Here is an 18,502-nt window from a genome sequence, read left to right as displayed (position 1 = left end):
ATTGCTCTGTCTGAACTATTTCTATACACATGTACAAGCATTCGATATGGTTCAATTTCTTAAATAACTTACAGTACAATTAAAGGGATCGTTCCGAACTTAGTTCACATCGTTGTTTAACTATCGCCCCTGTTTAATATCTTGAGTTACAATCAAAATATTTTTTTTAAATTAAATGTTTGCTTCAAAACAATATTTCCAGGAATTTATGCATGTATATGCATTTTTATTGGTGTATTTTAACCGTGACAAGATCGTAACAGAATGGGGGACATAAATAATATTATACACTAGAAAGTGAAATTTAATCCCATGTCAAAGTTTTATTCTAAATACTAGTTTTAAGTCCATGGTGAAGTCTACGCAGATTACATAGCCCCGCATTCGGTATTTTACTAGAGTTTGAATAAGAGTTTAGTTTCTTTAAACACTTCGAAAAACTTTGAACAAAACGGCCACCTGATGGAGCACTGTCAAAACATTATATCGAAAACAGGTTTGTCGAAGTGTTTGAGGAAATTAATGACCTAATCAAACCTCGGTAATATCACGAAGGCGGGGCTCTTTTAACGGAATAGACTGCCCTTTTTTCATTAAAAATAGTGAAGAAAAATAAATAAATATGGTTTTATTCATCCTTCGGAGCAAAATGTAAAGTATTTATGACGTAATTCATCACGTGTTATACACACACTGTATATCCGGTCTTGCTAAAAATCAACTTAAAAATACTAAGCGCTATTTAGAGGTAATGAGATCTTCTAAGTCTTACAAGACTGCTTAAAACCACTATGCAATGTTATAATGGAATCAAACAATGTGTAATTTAGAAAGGACGCTAAGTTACAAGCTGGTACATGTATGAATAGAAAAATCTTAATGCGAATCTTCTTTTTCAATGACAGTTTGTCATATCAGCTTGTTTAGAGAAGATGGGGTCTCTATAAAGGAATAATTTTGATATACATAGTCAATATTAAAATTGAATTTAAATGGACACAATATAGGTTGATGCCAAAGAAAAATGATCAAAACAAAAAAACACACACATTATTTGTGTACACAACAAAAATATTAGCGATATTTTGGCGCTTTTTTAACAGGGAAATATGTGGCCACGTAGCTATTTATTACAATAAACACCATTTATAATGGCTCATCTGTATTTAAATACATTTGAAGTAGTGTTTGGATTATGGACCAAACGCACACAAACAATAATACCCAAACAAACCTTTTATTACACCTTTAATCAGTTTCCATAGAAATTACAACCTATTGACAAGGTGACCCGAGAATGTAGTCAAGAGACCTTCATCTTTGAAAAGCCTGTTGGAATCGCTGATGGAGTGATCGTGCTGTACCCATAGGTCATCGCCGGCCTTCATGTTGAGAGCGACACCATTAGTGACCGTATTTACTTGGTTGTCGTTTCCGGAGCGTAGTTTCACGACCGGAGTGCCGTTCAGCATAATGTCAGCGACGACTTGGTAGCCCGCGCGCGTGGATATGGTAACGTAGAATTGGTACGTGCCATTGACCGGTGCACGGAACTCTGCGTGTCTCGCATCGTAGGCGTTACCTAAAGAGATACCAAGTATGCTTATTTCTAAATTTACAAATACTTCTACCTGTTGCAAACTAAGCTTGGCTGTTATAGTAAAAAAAAACAATGGAAACCATGGGGGCAATACCAGTAGCCAAATAATTAACAATGACGTTGTTTGACGGCACGAGGTTCAAAATCTTACAGACACTCGATTAATATTGACGAGTCTGCCTTGGAAATAACAGTGAAACGGGGGCTAATTCCTAATTTGCGGTTGGTTTCCTGCTTTGGACATTTCGTCCGTCGTGCAAGTACAGAAAATATGGTTATAATTCAAAGAAATCTTATAAAAACAGGGTTATTAAGTTATCAGGTAAAGTACGTATCTAAAATACGTGTAAGGTTAGCAATCTGTTTCTAATAGATCGTCCATAAATTCCGCCAAGCGAATTATCGCATGACCGAGAGGGACAGTGCATCATATCGAGCCAGCGCTTATGCGTGTATTTCCGAAGCATTTGAACACCACTTCACAATGCAACAAACACAGATTACATAGACACAAACATATCTATATGTAAAAAAGTATATGAAAAAAAATCATTAAAATGGAAGTTTACTGGAGTTTACTCAGTCCTAATTTTGGGTGGTGTCCTACCTTGGGACTATCGTCTGTCGTGCAAAACTGTGAATTTTGCTGTTATCATTGAACTATTCGTTAAAGAGCAGCACTGCATTTCAGCTTCAATACTGTTATGTTCCACGATTGACTAAGAAAAAATTATCAAGTGTTGGCATAAATGTTATGATGTTGCCCTGCTTTGATTTATTTGGTATTATAAATAAGCATTTATTACATGCATGTTTAGTGCAAAAAATAGTCGTTCATAAGATTCCAACCATCAGTAAGCCTTATATATATAACAGAAATCTCGAATGCCTTGGAGTAAACAGTGCATTTTGTAAAACCGACGCTAAGCCTGTTGTTTATAAGTTGAAGATGAAGAAACACATCCTGTCAATACAAAGGGGCTATCATATGATCGATCGTTCAAGAACATATCGTACGGTCAAGAATTACAGTTAAATGTGAAGAGAGTGACACAAAATAAAAAGCAGTGTAGCTAGTGAGACAGCAACGAAATGACACAGTCTATATTGTCGCTCATTATAGTTTACTTAGTATATAAAGTAAAATAAGAGCGTGCGGAACAATAGAAAGGAAGTTCATCTACCTTCATTGAGGGTGACATTCCGAAATGGTATCGGCTGATCAGCGCCAAGCACGGTGATGTCTTCATCCAAATGAGCAGTAAACGCCACGGCCGTAGTGTTGAAGCACATACATGCCGCTATAAAAATAGTACTGTATTGAATACCAAATACGATATTCATAAGTATAATCAGTTATATTTGTTTTCCATTACTTGTCGGTGCAGGTGTAACATGTGGCATACATGTGTGATACCATTTTCACTCGATAGCATCATCAAACATGTTCCAAATCATTTTTTGCATACTAGACCTGTGTTTCCGGTCATGCGGCCATTGCTTGAAAAAACCGTCATACACCCCTATGTAACATAAGTAACGCGCAATATCCAGTGTGTGTATACCACGTGATAAATTGCGTCATAAATGATACATCGGAAGGCAATATTTTGATTTGAAAAAAGACTTTAAACAAAGATAACTTCACTAGTTTTTCACCATTTTAAATGAAACAAAGCGCAGTCTACGCCGCTTTCGGAGCCCCACCTTCGGTCTTTTACCAGAATTGGATTGCAAGTTTAGGTTCTTATAACACTTCGACAAACCTTTTAACAATACGGCCGTCTGACAGAGCACTGTCAAAACATTATTTTGGAAACAGGTTTGTCGAAGTGTATGATGAAACTAATGACCTCATCAAATTTTGGAAAAAAAAACAAACAATTGCGGGGCTTTTTAGGCGGCAGAGACTGCCATTTGTTTCATTTAAAATGGTGTTGTAAATGAAAAGTTATTTTTGATTTAAGTCTTCATTTTAAGCAAATTTTTGCCTTCCGACGTAGCATATATGACGCAATTTGTTACGTGGTATACACACACTGATATCGCGCCACTTCTTATTTCTTTTATTGTGTGATTTATGAAAAATATGGTATGCCATTTCAATAAAGCGCAATCAAATATATAATTATGTATGCAAGACCTTTAATTAAAACTGAAAATAAAAAATCGTAAAAACGCGATTTTTAAAGGAGCTATTTGCCGTCAATAGTGATTTAAATTACTGCGCTTTATGACGATAGTAAACAATGTTGCACGCGCATACTTGTGAAATGTACAAAGGTGCGTTTTCTACGTCAATTTTTCATAAATTGATAATTTTTGATATGCAAGAAAAAAAAAATTCGACTCTCGGGTACGCTGCGTTGCCGGTAACTCGGCAAGCCTCTTTACCGGCTCACGTGCGTGTGCGAGGGTCGGATTTTTCGATCCATACCGGAAACACATGATTTATACTTATAGTACTGCTAGGACAAGTATAGTATTCTTCGCTTAAAATGTCACACCCATTTTTGTACTGTTTTTATTTTAATTTCTATAGAATAAATGCTTGAAATTTTGATAATCGTATATTCGTACAAGTAACCATCAGTGGTTAAATTGTTTAAGTGAGTGAACGTTCATGGTTTAATCATCCTTTATTTTCTTACGTAGTTTTCACTGACCATTGCACATTGCACACGAAAACTCAAAACATCACCAAATAGATATATAATGTGTATTGTCATGTAGCGTTATCTTGTTTGTTTTGTGCATGTTTGGCCTTGCTCCAAAAGATTTTGAATAAAACAATAATACAGTTTTAGTTTGTTTATAAATTGTACATCCTTTAATACCTTTCTTTACGGCGATCTTGTCTCGAAGGGTGAGATACGATTCCTGATATTGTGACAACTGACGAGTTAAAGTTGCTCGACCCTCTGTCACAGTTGCCAGCTCCTGCAAACAAAGAAATATATTACAAGTTGATAACAGGATAATGTTTCATTCTTAGCGATGCAGCATATTTGTTTCGATGTCAAACTATGGCATCTATTTCTGCATAATCTGACAAGTCAATGGCCATGTGGCATTTTGCAACCATAGCTCTTTGCTATAAGATTATAAACGTCAATTTCCTGATTTTGTCCTCAATTAGAACTGCCAGCTGTTGGATAGATAGATATACAATAAAACGTAATTCTTGCCATCGTGGTACAAATGCATTGCTATAATAGTAAGTTAAATGAGTGGCCCTTACGTTTTGCAGAAATGAGCTTATACAAATTTGATGCATCTATAATAAATGGAAACTACAGGATCAATCCTAGCAGCCATAAATTTAACTAAGAACCTGTTAAGAAGCACATGGTTTAGTCCTTACAAAAAATAAAGCGGATAAAGTACTAGATTATCTATTACACATTCAGCAGCAATGTCACGATTCGTTCAATTACACTCTTGTGCACAGTGGTCAGAAATTGGCTCAGTGTGAGTAGTATTTGATAAGCTCATAGAGTTTACTAAAGAGGTGGGCTTATACCCCTCCCCCCCCCCCCACACACACACACACGAGGATCCATACATGTACAGTTTGCATTGGTGTTACATGCTACAACAAACGACCATTCAAATCGTTGCCTTTAATAACGCCCTCAAGGACGGCACGGTTACTAACGAATATCTTCGAGCCGAAAAATACTGTTTCTTATCTTTTTCGTAACAAGATAACATTATGAACAGGATTTTAATAATGGATTGAATGAGTACGCTTTGCTAAATCAATTTCCAAACAATAGTGTTATTATGCTTAAACCTGCAGGGTAGCGCTTGAAAACGTAAAGAATGAAACATATTCCGTATGACCATGCCCCGAACCCACTTGCCCAACAACAACAAGATAAAAGCACTCCATGTACTTATAACATTAAAACACAGTTCTGATGTTTACATATTGTGATCGTAATAACTAAAACTAATGTTGTTCTACACATCTTAATGATATATGTATGTTTACGAAGGAAAGAAATAAGACCTGGACCTTTTTTCTTTAAGTTATTTTATCTGAAGTCGAATGACGAAAAAAATTTCTACAATGATTGTTAATTACACTCTTAAGTTTCACAAGCCCGACGTTCCAGAATCATTCGGACATAACCCTATCGATAATTAGCATCATACATTCTGCAACTTAAATGAGCTAAAATGTAGGTTCATATAAGATCAACCAGTTCAGAGTTGCATAAGGAGTAAAGAGATGCCATGGCATTAACTAGTATAAGTTGAAAAACAAAATGGCCTTATCGCTTGCCACTTTGAAATGAAACAGAATATGTAGGTCAATTCAAGTGCATTCTTACCTTGAGCAGCAAAGAGTATCGCACAGCTGAAGAGTCAGTTTGAGAGGAAACAGTCGCAGTCTGGGCCAATACAGAGAACTGTCCAAACACTGTTACTGCCAGACTTATCCACACAAGCCCATGATATAAGGCGTGAACCCCGCGCAGAGACATTTTCATGGCACTGTTGTAGTATGCGACTACGAAAACTATATTATCTCTCTTTCTATATGTATGAGTGACCGTTGATAAGGCAAAGTACTTTCAGCTGTTCTATTATGTATATATATCTTATATTGACGCTTAATTGTTTGATTATACAGTGGAAATTACAAGGACAAGTACAGTAGCCAGAAAGTTTACAAAGATCCTGTAGAAAGAAACAATTCTTAGATGTAACTAGGCGTGGATTACGCAGATCGATGACGGACAGCATATTAACACCCCCCCCCCCCTTCTGTTTTTATTTCAGAATCGGGATTTTCGGAATAACAAACACTTCGCCCTGTAAAAATTTCAATAAGCAACTACTATTTGAGTATAATCAACTACACGTCGTGTAACAGACATTGAACGAAAGACTCACAACGTAATACAACACAGACAGACCAGACATGCGTCCGCATATCTATATCCATAGATTGTTATCTTGTCATTCCTTAATTAACGTTATCTGTATGCATTATCCCAGTATAAGTTTCTATTTCATTAACGTAGACACCTTTAAACAACATACTCTTAATATAAAGGAATAATATTTAAAGAAAATGAAAAGCCTTCTTCTTCTTCTTCTCCTTCTTATTAATATTATCATTATAATTATTACTATTATTATTATTTATTATTGAGACAGTATTGTAAGTTATGTAAACTTTTGTCTCGTATGAACCGTATTTTTATTTTGTTTACTTACCTATTTGAGCCATATTGTTTATAGAATACCCGTCGTCCCCCGTCTGCAAATTCGTGCTAATTTAAGCACTCTTAAGATAAAGGGTCTAAGCCTGAAAAACTCATCTGCCCCCAATTTATCGACCAAGCCTCTAAGGCTCAAGCTTAGCTCACTATTTTTGTTTTTGCCAAACTTGTTATGTTATTTCTCGTCTTAACGAATGTTGAGACTTTTAAATAAAATTGTTGATTATAATATAAATTTTGTTAGGTAAGATCAATTTTAAGCGTTAAATTTGGCGAAACGCGAAAAAGGTTCATAAACCTGTTACGCCTAAAGTGATATATATTGATACACCATCGAATAAAATATAGGAAATGATTCATTTCACCGAACGACAGTGTCAATTGAGCACTTTGCTTCATTGTAAATTGAATTAATGCGTCTGTGCAAATAAGTATCTGGCACCATTGATTTTGAAATGAATGTGTCGGTACAAACAAATAACTGGACCTTTGTCAATTGCATGAATGCATGCGTATAAATGAGTATCTGGCACGAAAGTCAATTAAGTAAGTGTGTATGTATAGATAAGTATCTGACGTTTCAAGTTTGTTTATATAAACGAAATTACGATATTCAATTTAAACAATTTAAAAAAAATGTCGACGATATTAAAACTCTGAGTCCAAATGAACGCAAAATGCCTTGTACTTGCTTCTAGATAATATTTTGCTGAAAAAGTAAAACGCATCCCGTCGTCATTTTTTGATCACTTGTGTAGCATTGCATACATATAAGGGTCATATTGTTCGGCCTCGTCGACGTCTGCCTCGTCGTCCATGTTGTCACACTATTGTTCGCGCTCTATACATTTGATACCTATCTTGGGTACAATTTTATTGGCATAACATCTCAAATAGGTTCGACCAACATCATTATTACATTATAAGCTAAACCTTTTAGCCACTAAATTGTCAAAATTTGGCAAAATTTACGTTGTCCCCTCTTCTTCGAGGGCATATCTTATACTTTTTAAAACTTTGATTTTAATGGGCATAATATAATGACGCGAATTCGTTAAACGTTAAACTATGTTAATGTTATTCCTTCGTTAAAGGAAACTCAGAAGCTAGGGGATTTCACTTAAGGACGCACAATAGAGGTTGATAAAAAATCGCGTAAGTTCTAATGAATAGTCATGTTTTACTTATTTGACTTTAAATGATTAAAACAAAAAGGCATATGAGTTGTGTACAAATTAAAACATGTGAGAAACAATTTTGGCGCGTTTTTCACTTGATAATATAGGGTCGCGTAGCTATTTATTAAAAAAAAGCATTTATAAAGGCTTATGTTGTTTTAATGATAAAAAAACTGGCCAAAATATCACAAAATACTTACCTCAAATCTCAATCTTAAATCAGTTTACCAGATAACATGAATTTATTAAAAATGGTATATCTAATAGAATATGTTTATCAAAACCTTTGGTCAAGATTCATAAGAAAAAATAATCTATAGCAAGAGTATAGCTTAATGTTTTATGACGATAACTCAAGTAAATTTTCTTGTCTAGAATTAGTTTTCTTTGAAATCTGGACATTTATGATTTTATCAACACATTCTATGAGAAAATACGTTGTAAATATATTTTTGGGCATGAATCTTTCGTGTGCGCCTTTAATAATATAACAAACGCTTATAACGTTTATTTTTTTTGCGTTGTGATGCAGCACTTTGTTATTTGCCTAAATCTTTTAATGCATTAAAATAAAAATAAAAATGTTTGGTGTCAACCAATTTTGTGCGCCTTTATAGAATTTATTGTTTGCCAAGTTGAAATATGACAGACAATGGTAACTCGTCGGGGGATTACAAAAGCTCCCATACTGGCAATATTGCAAACCAGTACGTGCTCAATAAGTGCATTTATTAATCTTTTATTGAGCCCGTGCATTACTGTGACACATAAATCTATTCAAGATAGAATACCAAGGTACATAACATTTTTATAGCTAGAAAGGTTCAACTTAAATCGTTGAGTTAATGCAAGAAGGTACCAAAACCTTAATTTTATTGTCGTTTGGTACAATCTGGCTTTCACCCCCGACTCAAAGCTGTGTTGAACACATACTGAATGACTCAGTCTGTTTATAATGGATTAGACACTATTGCTGAGGAAAATGTTGGGGAACATAGAATTATGATAATTGTATGCATACTGTGCATTTTATTATTAGATCTTGCTTTGTTACTTTGCACCTAATTTTAATAGGACTAAATAATGTGGTGTCACAATTGCCATATCATGCTAATAGGACTAAATAATGTGGTGTCACAATTGCCATATGATGCGTGTGCTTATTCTTCCGCCATGGTTAACAATGCGCATAGGGACAGCTTGCTTAAAAAGCCCAATTCTGAAATAAAGCATGAATCAATATGCATAGGGAAATTTTCAGAAGGGCTTATCGATGAGTTCATTAATTTCCGCGTTGTTATGAATTTAAACTCTCTTAAATAATCCATTTACGCTTCAATATCAATTTAATTTTGCTGTTTTTCATTTTACGTTTCTAGAGGCTGAAGTTTACTTTTTTCCTGTGTCGATCTGTTTTACACTCGACACGATTGCAAAGTGTGATCTTCTGCACACCGCGTACAATACCTCTTAAGGTACTCGCGAAAAGCCTCCGACTACTGCGTAAGGGGGCTTTCAGTCTCTCTAATCATAATCATTGAATAATTATACAGATATTGTATTGCCAATGGCATAACTTACGGTTATTGTTTCCTTTCTCAAGATTAGTTCAAATATGGCTTCTTCAAAGAAGAGGGTGTATATTGCTTTGCACAAGACGGTTGGTCTACGTCCGTCCGTCGGTAGACCAAAGCTTGTCCGAGCGATAATTCGACAATTCCTGGACCTATGGTCATAAAACTTGACACGAAGATTGGGTATGACCAGAAAATGACCCCTATTGATTTTAAAAGGTCATTAGTTCAAAGTTCAAGTCCACAGTGTCTTTTAACGCGAAAATGTTGTCGAAGCTTGTCCGAGTGATAACTTAACAATGGCTGGACCTATGGTCATCAAACCTGACATGGCGGCTGGGCCTGACAGTAGCTGACTCCTATTGATTTTAAGTGTCATCGGGTCAGAGATCAAGGTCACAGTGGACCAAACTTATCTGTGTGATAACTCGACAATTCCTTGCCCTATGGTCATCAAATTTGACATGAAGGCTGGGCCTGACCAGTAGGGGACTTGATTTTGAGGTCATATAGTCAATGGTCAAGGTCACAGCTTATACTAATCATTAAAATTTACGTCATATGGTTCGCGTGATTATATTTTAAATAATTTCAATTAAAACCGAAACGGATGGCTTCGTGTCCCAAATTTTACGGGAATGTTCCTGAGGTAACCTTCTGGAAAGGTTTACATGCCATTTGATACATCAAAGGCATGGCTGCAAAACAATGGGGTGTATTTTTCTTCCTGTGGCTTTAGTCGAATATTGTAACTGGTCTTGGACAGTATTTCAAAATGACGTGTTTGGGACAACGTGTCACTAAATCTGCTCGAACGCTCACGGCATTTATGTGACCAACAGACTCATGTTGTCAAGCTACACATCAGATATGGACTCTAATCGTCAAGGCTGGATTTGCTAGTATGCCTTTAACAATATTCCTGTCGATAACGGATAACACACGCCAGGACCCTATCTCCAAAAGTTTGTGCGTAATAGATATGTGTCTAATTTCATCTGGCCACATTACTCGTGATTTTCCTAAAAATATTTTCCTCTTTAGCTCTTTTAAAGGAGATAAATACATGTTATACCAAGACAAATGTAAAGTGTTTTACTTGATCTTATTAAAGGTGACCTTTACGTAAAGCTTTTGTATAAGCTGACCCGATCTAAAAGAATCGTGCGCGTACACAACCGCACTGTTGTTATACACACTTCACACAAGATTCGCTAACTTATGTCGCTTAGTTATGTAGTAATGGCTGCGGACGGACTGACGGAAGAGGCACATAAACCAAGTCGCACAAATAAATTGCAACCTCTAAAACGTCAAATCAATGATACGCCACTGTGTTTGTTAAATTCTTCCTGATTAATTATACTGAGTATGAATAAACTTTAAGAGACCCGCGTCTAGTAAGCATTGGTGAAATGGATCGATATATGAGAAGAGCTGCGTTAAACATGCCACATAAATATTAAATGGAGGCAGTTGATAGTGAATCAAAGCACTGAAAGTGCTGATGGACGGTGACATTGTTCGGTCTGCAGAACTAAGTCCTTCCTCTTATAAACACAGAAAATCATCGGAACCTAATCTTGAATAAAGAAGCATAATTTGAACACTTTTAGGTGAGGACAATTAGACAATGCTTCAAACCAAATATCTGAGCTTGATATTTATTTTCCAAACATAATTATTCATCTTAATGCTGTAGCTTTGAAAAGTTGATGAAAATGTCACCTGGCAATATCATCGTTAATGTTTGTTTGCAGAACTACTTCATAGTCAAAATTTCATTCCAGTTGCATAACAAATACGCCAAAAGGACACAATCAAGATAACTGAACCATAACATTAACATATGTTTTTTAAAACAGTATACATGGTCCAAAGTTCAATGTTGTACTCAAAATTAGAAACGTAGGCCTTAGCTGAAGCAACTGTGCACAAGATGATCAATTTGCAAGAAAAACAATTGTCGAAAACTGACATAAACTTGGTATTAATGTGTAGAATGCATTGAATCTTACTAACTGAAGTACCACATAGTTTACAATTTATTTTAGCTAAGCAGTGATTTTGTATTTTTCCATTAAACATATTACTGAGTATGTCTACGAAGGTATATAGCTTAAATATACCACCGGTTTGGAGTAAGCCTTTGTAGCACAGTGGATACAACGCTGGACTGCTATTTTTTTACATTTTGGTCCTTTCTCTATAATTATGATTCAAAGCATAACACATTCTATTAAATAATTGTCCTGAGTTGCGTTACAGGAAAAAAAAATGGTGCCAATCTGGTGAACAGTCCCTTTAAAGTAACACGAGAACAACAATGATGAATTGTTTTCCAAACATAGCAACATTTTATTGCAGAGGCCACAAAAATAAAAAAAGTAAGTGGAAATGTCACAATCATGGTTAGCCAAACACAACATGTATAATTATTCTTAAAGCAGTACATTTTATGAAAGAGGGTCAAAAGGTCACAGTAAAGAAGATCTGAGGACAACATTGATAATTGTTTTGCAAAACTTACTGAACTTTCGTTGCAGTACCTTAGAATAGAAAAGATGGTCAAACGGTAATTATAAAGGTTATCCAAGTACAATAATATTGATATTTGTTTTAAAAGTTATACACATGGTCTAAATTTCTTTGCTGTTGCTTCAAAAATAGAATGTATGTCAAAAATCATATTCTATGTCATCAAAGCACAACATTGCTTTTTGTTTTGAAAACTGTACTAAAAACTTTCATTGAAGTAGCTTAAAAATAGGAAAGTATGTCGAAAGGACAACGTTATCAAAGCACAATTTTGATTTTTGATTTCGAATCAAAGGTCTTAATTTCATGGCTGAAGCTTCAAATTTTAATGTGTGTCAAAAGGCCATAATCTAGGTCATCAAAAGACAACATTAAATATTGTTTTCAAAACTGTCCAAAATGATATAGCTCTAAAAAATAATTAGGTCAAAAAGGTCCCAGTCAGGGTCATCCGAGAACGACATATATAAATATATGTTTGTTTTCAAAACAGTACAAATGTCAAGTTTTCATTGATGAAGCTTTAAAAAACATATTCAACAACTTCAGGAAATGTGTAAATAACTTAGCCTTTGTCGATCATACTAACATATTTCCTTGACGAGTTGTATAATACAGTCAATTATATGATGACGAGTCTTAGTATCTTTTTATCAAAATATTCTTTAAGTAAAAACAGCAAAAACAAGTTACCTGTTTTACTTCTTTAGTAAACAAGAGCTTTCACAGAGACTGCGTGCTCGACTATTACGCCGCTGTTCAGTGTAAGGATTAAAAAGTTTTGGCGAAACATGGATCACTGTAAAATTAGATTAAATTTCAATGCAATACATTATGTATTTGTTGAGATATTAACATGAATGTGGTTACATGGAAAATTTTAAGTCCAATGCTTGAAACTTTAACCAGTATTTCTAAGTTGCATAATAAAGGGGCAAAAATGATAAAATATAAAAGAGTTATCTTTCCTGATTATTAAAGAAGGTTGAATAGTTGGGACCCTGTGTATAAAGTTTCAATGCAATACATGATGTATTTGAATTTATATGTCAAATAATAAAGCAAAACCTTAACCAGAATTTTTAAGTCGAATAATAAAGCAGTGTTCGACACTAACAGGGTCCCGGGATCCCGAGGACACCAAATTTTCAGGAGGGACACCTGAACTTCGAAGTCCGGTATTCTGTCGGGACACTTAAATTTTTGAAAGGGTCATTATTTGCATTAAATGCAAACTAGAGTTATCTTTCTTGATTAATTAGTACCATTAATTAACATGTACCATTAAAGCAATGCTATTCTCTGCACTACAAGCATGCATTGCAAAAATTTGTATTAGTAAAAATTTCAAACCAAAAAATCATGCGATCATTCTCACACTGTTTGTAAGAAGAATACATATAAAGGTGATATCAAGTACAGCAGAAAGGAATAAAAACAAAAAACTAAACTTTTTTTAATTGTGACATCATAATGGTCACCGGTATTTAAAGATGAAGTCATAGATAACTATGTGTTCATGACGTCATTTCCTATTTAAACCAATATAGTACCCCATTCAGTACCCAACGTGATTGAAAGTTTTTATCAGGAGATAAGATAAATATCACATTTTCCTCTTAAGAATTGATTGGAAATTTCATTTGACATTTTTTCATCACAATGAATACAAAATGACAAATTGTCATTTGAAAAAAACATTCTTGTCTATGAATTTGTTTAAAAACATGTGGAAGGATACTATAAGTTCCATGGTCAGTAGGTAGCCCGCGATATGGGATATTCAATGTAAAGGAAACCATATTGCGGTGGAGTGAAGCTCGAACCTAAATATGGATTCTTGCCCCCCATATTTCCAATACTATGTCACCTACTAACCCCGTAATGTAAGTATAACGTTGACAACCTCTTACCCTGTTTAAATGTTTTATTTATTCATTGAAATATTCATCAAATCCGAATAAAGAAGCCATTTTGGTGTAATTTAAATTTGGAAAATGGAAAAATGTGGTGTCACCGCGTGACCTGTCCTTGACCAACAGCGGTGTTTCATAAATATTGGAGTTGTTATATTTTTTTGACCAATTGAAATAGACCAATGTTATATTGATATACCCATGTGTATTTAGGAGAGAACAAATGTGTGATGGCTGTATTTAACTGGATATAAAGTATAAAAGTAAATAAAAAAAACACGAAAAAAAAAATCTTTATGAATAAACATTATTCAGAATGGGTGGAGTGATCGATGATAATGAGCCCTTCTTAATCATTAAGCTAGTTACTTTAGGTCATTCAATTGACTTAGAAAACAACCTCATTGTCTAATTCATTGTCGACGTAAAATCTTATGCAGGGATTGTGCATCAGGTGAGTGACAGTAGGCTGAGGAAAAACCAAACTTGAAGAATGAAATTGTTAATGATTAAGGATAGCACTTCATTTATGCCTATCTGAAATTTCATTTGCTTAATTGTAGGTTTATTCTATTTTTGTTGTTAAAGCTGCACTCACACAGATTGAAAGTATTGACAACTTCTTTATTTTTTGTCTTCGAACGAGCCATTTTTTTGCGAAAATCCATGGAAACCAGTAATATAAGACTGCTGACAAAAAATCAGATCATAGATTCTTATACTAAAGTTCAAAAATCGATGTTTTATGCATTTTTTCTTTAACCGTTAGTATCAGTTTAAGCCATTAAGCATCGATTTTTGAACATATATATGAAAATCTAAGATCTGATATTTTGTCAGATATCTTATTATTGGTTTGCACATATATATTTACGCAATAATTTGCTCTTTCCAAAACAAAAAATAAAAGAAGCTGTTAAAATAGTCAATCTGTAGGAGTGCAGCTTTAAGGGCTCATTATTTCTTAGTCTAAACAAGTTGATGTTCAAATTAAGAGTCTTCTTATCCATAAACATCTATTAAAACAAGTTTTTAAAAAAGAGGGTGTTTTGAAAATATCAAAATTGAATTAAGGAAAAGAATTTCATATTTATCAGGTTTGAACTGACATTTCCAAATGCTTTACCCTTTGGAACAAGCCATGTGGTAACTAAGAAATATGTCAAGTCCAAGATATAGGCATTAGCACAAAATAAACCAAGCACAATTTTGATCACAATTCACACACTGTGCAAGCATGTCAAAACATGGCCATGTTAAAATTGCAAAATTTCCTTCTGATTGAAAAAAAATCACAGGCTGTCAGACTAAATAACTCCTTTTCTATAAAAGTTCATGCTGTCTTCAGAAATAAATTGAAATAACGAATAAGGTTAATGTAACATTCTGCCAAAGGGGGAAGTGCATTCATAGTATGTGGATGTCCTGGATTAAATATGCAAATTAACATACCAGGTCTCTGTTTGGAGGAAGAATACATGTATATGTATATACAAGGGTTATGCATGATTTTCTCTGAAGGGATCTGTTGGCCTTGAACATTTCAGTAATATGGCTTGTTTTTATTGATCTTTTTTAGACATACATGTTTGATGCTTGATAGGCATACCAATGAGAATGATTTGCCCAAAATTGCAACAGAACAATTTCAGGGGCGTAGCCAGCGTTACACACTTACGCACATGCGTAACATCAATTTGAAAAACGAAAAAATGGCCAAACATGGCATCAAAGTCGAGGGTTATGTTTTGACATCATAATAAAACCTTAAAGGGAAGATCAGCTATAGAAAGCATTGTTCCTCTGTGCTAGATATCTGACACAGCCTTAAAAATCACTTAAATTTTTTTCTGTGGGGAGCAGCCCCCCTTAACCTCCTACGGTTACAGGAATTCCCCATCCCATAGCCTCTCACATTTAGTACAGCCTGGCTACGTCCTTGAATTTAATTAATTGCCAAAAAATGTCAAAATCCTGTCTACATTCCAGTATTTTGATTATTTTTTTTTCATTGAGTAAGACCCTTTTGAGCTATTTAAACACTGTAAATATCCGTAAAGCTATATGCATGTATACAATATTGATATCCCCAGCATGCACAATTAAGTTATGCATTATCTTTTACCATTGTTAATTTTAACATACAAGAAAATACTGTAATTTACACTTACCTGAAAAAAGTGTAGTAAATGATAGAGAATAATAAGTGGCAGATTTCAAATCAAGGCATTTAAGGCTCACCAGGGGCTTAGCACCATCCAGATAATACAGACAGGCTAGCTCCGTGTCCTAATGCCAGGATCATTAATAGTAACTTTATCTTGTTGAAAAGTTTAATACTTGACTAGTCCAAATACACAGCAACTTCAGAGTCTTGGACAAGTTTTGTTTTGGCGAGTCTTCATGTCCACATCCAACTTTTTCTCCTAGCCAAGAATGACATTTCAAGCACTAAGTTTATTTAGTTCAAATAATTGTACATTGAATGATTTTTTACCATTTTTGATATGGCACATCACATAGTGAACACATCTATAATTTTCGACTTGATGCATATTGAGCTTCAAGATGACACGCATCAGCCAGATAGGTCCAAAATGGCAATGCTATGTTGACAGAAGCTGATCGGAATTTAAGTGTTGAATGAAACACTTGTGTAATTATACACACTTGTGTGATTAAACAATGATATTGGCTAAAGATAAATTATGTGAAACTTTCATGTTCCTGTTTTGTGATATTGGCTCAAGATAAATTATGTGAAACTTTCATGTACCTGTTTTGCAATGCAATCTTTAATATTGAAGTGTTGTTACAGTTGAAGAAAATATTTTACTATGGTATGAATCAGATCAACATGGCATAAAGGCAACCAAATTATGCACTGGTCAGTCAATTGTAACCACCCCCCCCCCCCCCCCCCCCCCCCCCCCCCCCCCCCCCCCCCCCCCCCCCCCCCCCCCCCCCCCCCGATCTTGGGAATAGCAGGGATTTGGACTTTCAGTACAGCCAAAACCGGCTAAATTCCATACCATGCGGAGACGAACAGTTGGTAAAATCCCCAACAAAGTCCCTGCACCCCGGGGACTCTAGGCAAGGCCAATTATCCGCTGTATTTAAAACAGACAAAACCACCGCATTTACCCGGCAATGTGGGGCCACCTGAAAAGCATCAACACGACCCATTTCACCGGCTATTCCCCGTATATCCCCGGACCTGGGGTGGCCGTGGTCACAATTGACTGGTGCATTAATATCACAATTTTAAAGAAAATCTGAAATACCCTACTGAACTATGCAGAAAGATGACAACTGTGACGCAGATGGCAAATTGTTTCGAGTTATTTATATTATCATTATTTTTCACATCAATATTTGCAACAATTATTAACATCTACTTATGCTAGTAATGGCACGAAGCAAAACGACGTCATTGTTTTTTGGATTTTCACTTAGTTTGTATTTCCGTGTTTTACTGCAACTTACTTTTAGTGGTGGGTGACCTTTCACCAGATGCATTTCAGTCATTAATTGTATTGCGTTAAATTCAGCCAATTTGACCACAAGGTGATGATGTTATTCAATTAATTATTTTTAATTCTCCTTTTTAGCACTAACAATCCATTGTAAAACTCGAGTGTGATGCCTTAAATCCGATTTGACATCGGAAATTCCACGGACATGTGTTGATTCATCCGCCATCTTGGATAAACCGGGTCATTTTGGGTCATGCCATTAACACATCATATTTTGATGATTCTACTAAAAGAGTCTACAGTATGATATATATTTTAAAATATTTCGATAGTTCAAAGTATTGAATTAATTATGTTTAGCAACAATGTACTTCAGTATTCAGTTCGAAACATTTACGGATTTAATTTTATCGATACAGTAAAATGGCCGAGAGGTTCCGAATGAAAATTTGTAGTAATGTAGTGGAACTATTTCCATGTAGTAGTCAATATTGGCGAAATGATTTATCAATATAAATTTTTGATTTCAGTACCAATTGTCAATAAATTATACATGACCCACTTCTCTCACTATTCGCCCAGACATTTTAGAAAAAAGCTATGTAACAACCACTTTAAATCAGCTGTGTATTCAAAACAATGATGAGAACTATTTACTGAGCGCACTGGCGTTCTTTGGCTTGTAGTTTGCTCGGCTGATGTGCCTACTTAGGACGGGCCCTGAGGGGCACCGTCCAAAAAGGATGTGTATTTTCTAGGGATGCAAACGAATGGCAAAATTGATATTCGAATATTTGGTAATTTTTTCGATCGAATATTCGAATATCGAAATAAACTTTAAGAATTGTAGTACACTATTATTAACTAACGTAATAGCATGGGATAATAAGATTGGGGAATTTCGTATTTTCCAGGTTAAATGACGATATGCGCCAACGTGAGACTTGCAGCCTCGTTCTGGGATTGATGTTTACGAAATATAT

The 18,502-nt window shown here is 35.0% G+C and overlaps 1 protein-coding gene across 1 annotated transcript; it reads right to left on the bottom strand.

The window, feature by feature from the left end:
* Positions 1–1,249: 1,249 nt before the first annotated feature.
* On the bottom strand, positions 1,250–6,133 carry LOC128215829 (caprin-2-like). The gene is made up of 4 exons (XM_052922438.1): positions 5,941–6,133; positions 4,438–4,540; positions 2,785–2,901; positions 1,250–1,582 (listed from the first exon to the last, which is right to left on the bottom strand). The coding sequence occupies exons 1-4, from the start codon at positions 6,097–6,099 to the stop codon at positions 1,269–1,271; spliced, it is 693 nt and encodes a 230-aa protein (XP_052778398.1). The 5' UTR covers positions 6,100–6,133; the 3' UTR covers positions 1,250–1,268.
* Between the last annotated feature and the right edge of the window lie 12,369 nt (positions 6,134–18,502).

Source organism: Mya arenaria, chromosome 14, assembly GCF_026914265.1.
Source record: "Mya arenaria isolate MELC-2E11 chromosome 14, ASM2691426v1".
Classification (NCBI taxonomy): Eukaryota; Metazoa; Mollusca; class Bivalvia; order Myida; family Myidae; genus Mya; species Mya arenaria.
The sequence above is the reverse complement of the archived record's forward strand: the minus strand, read 5'-3'. Positions and strand labels throughout refer to the sequence as shown.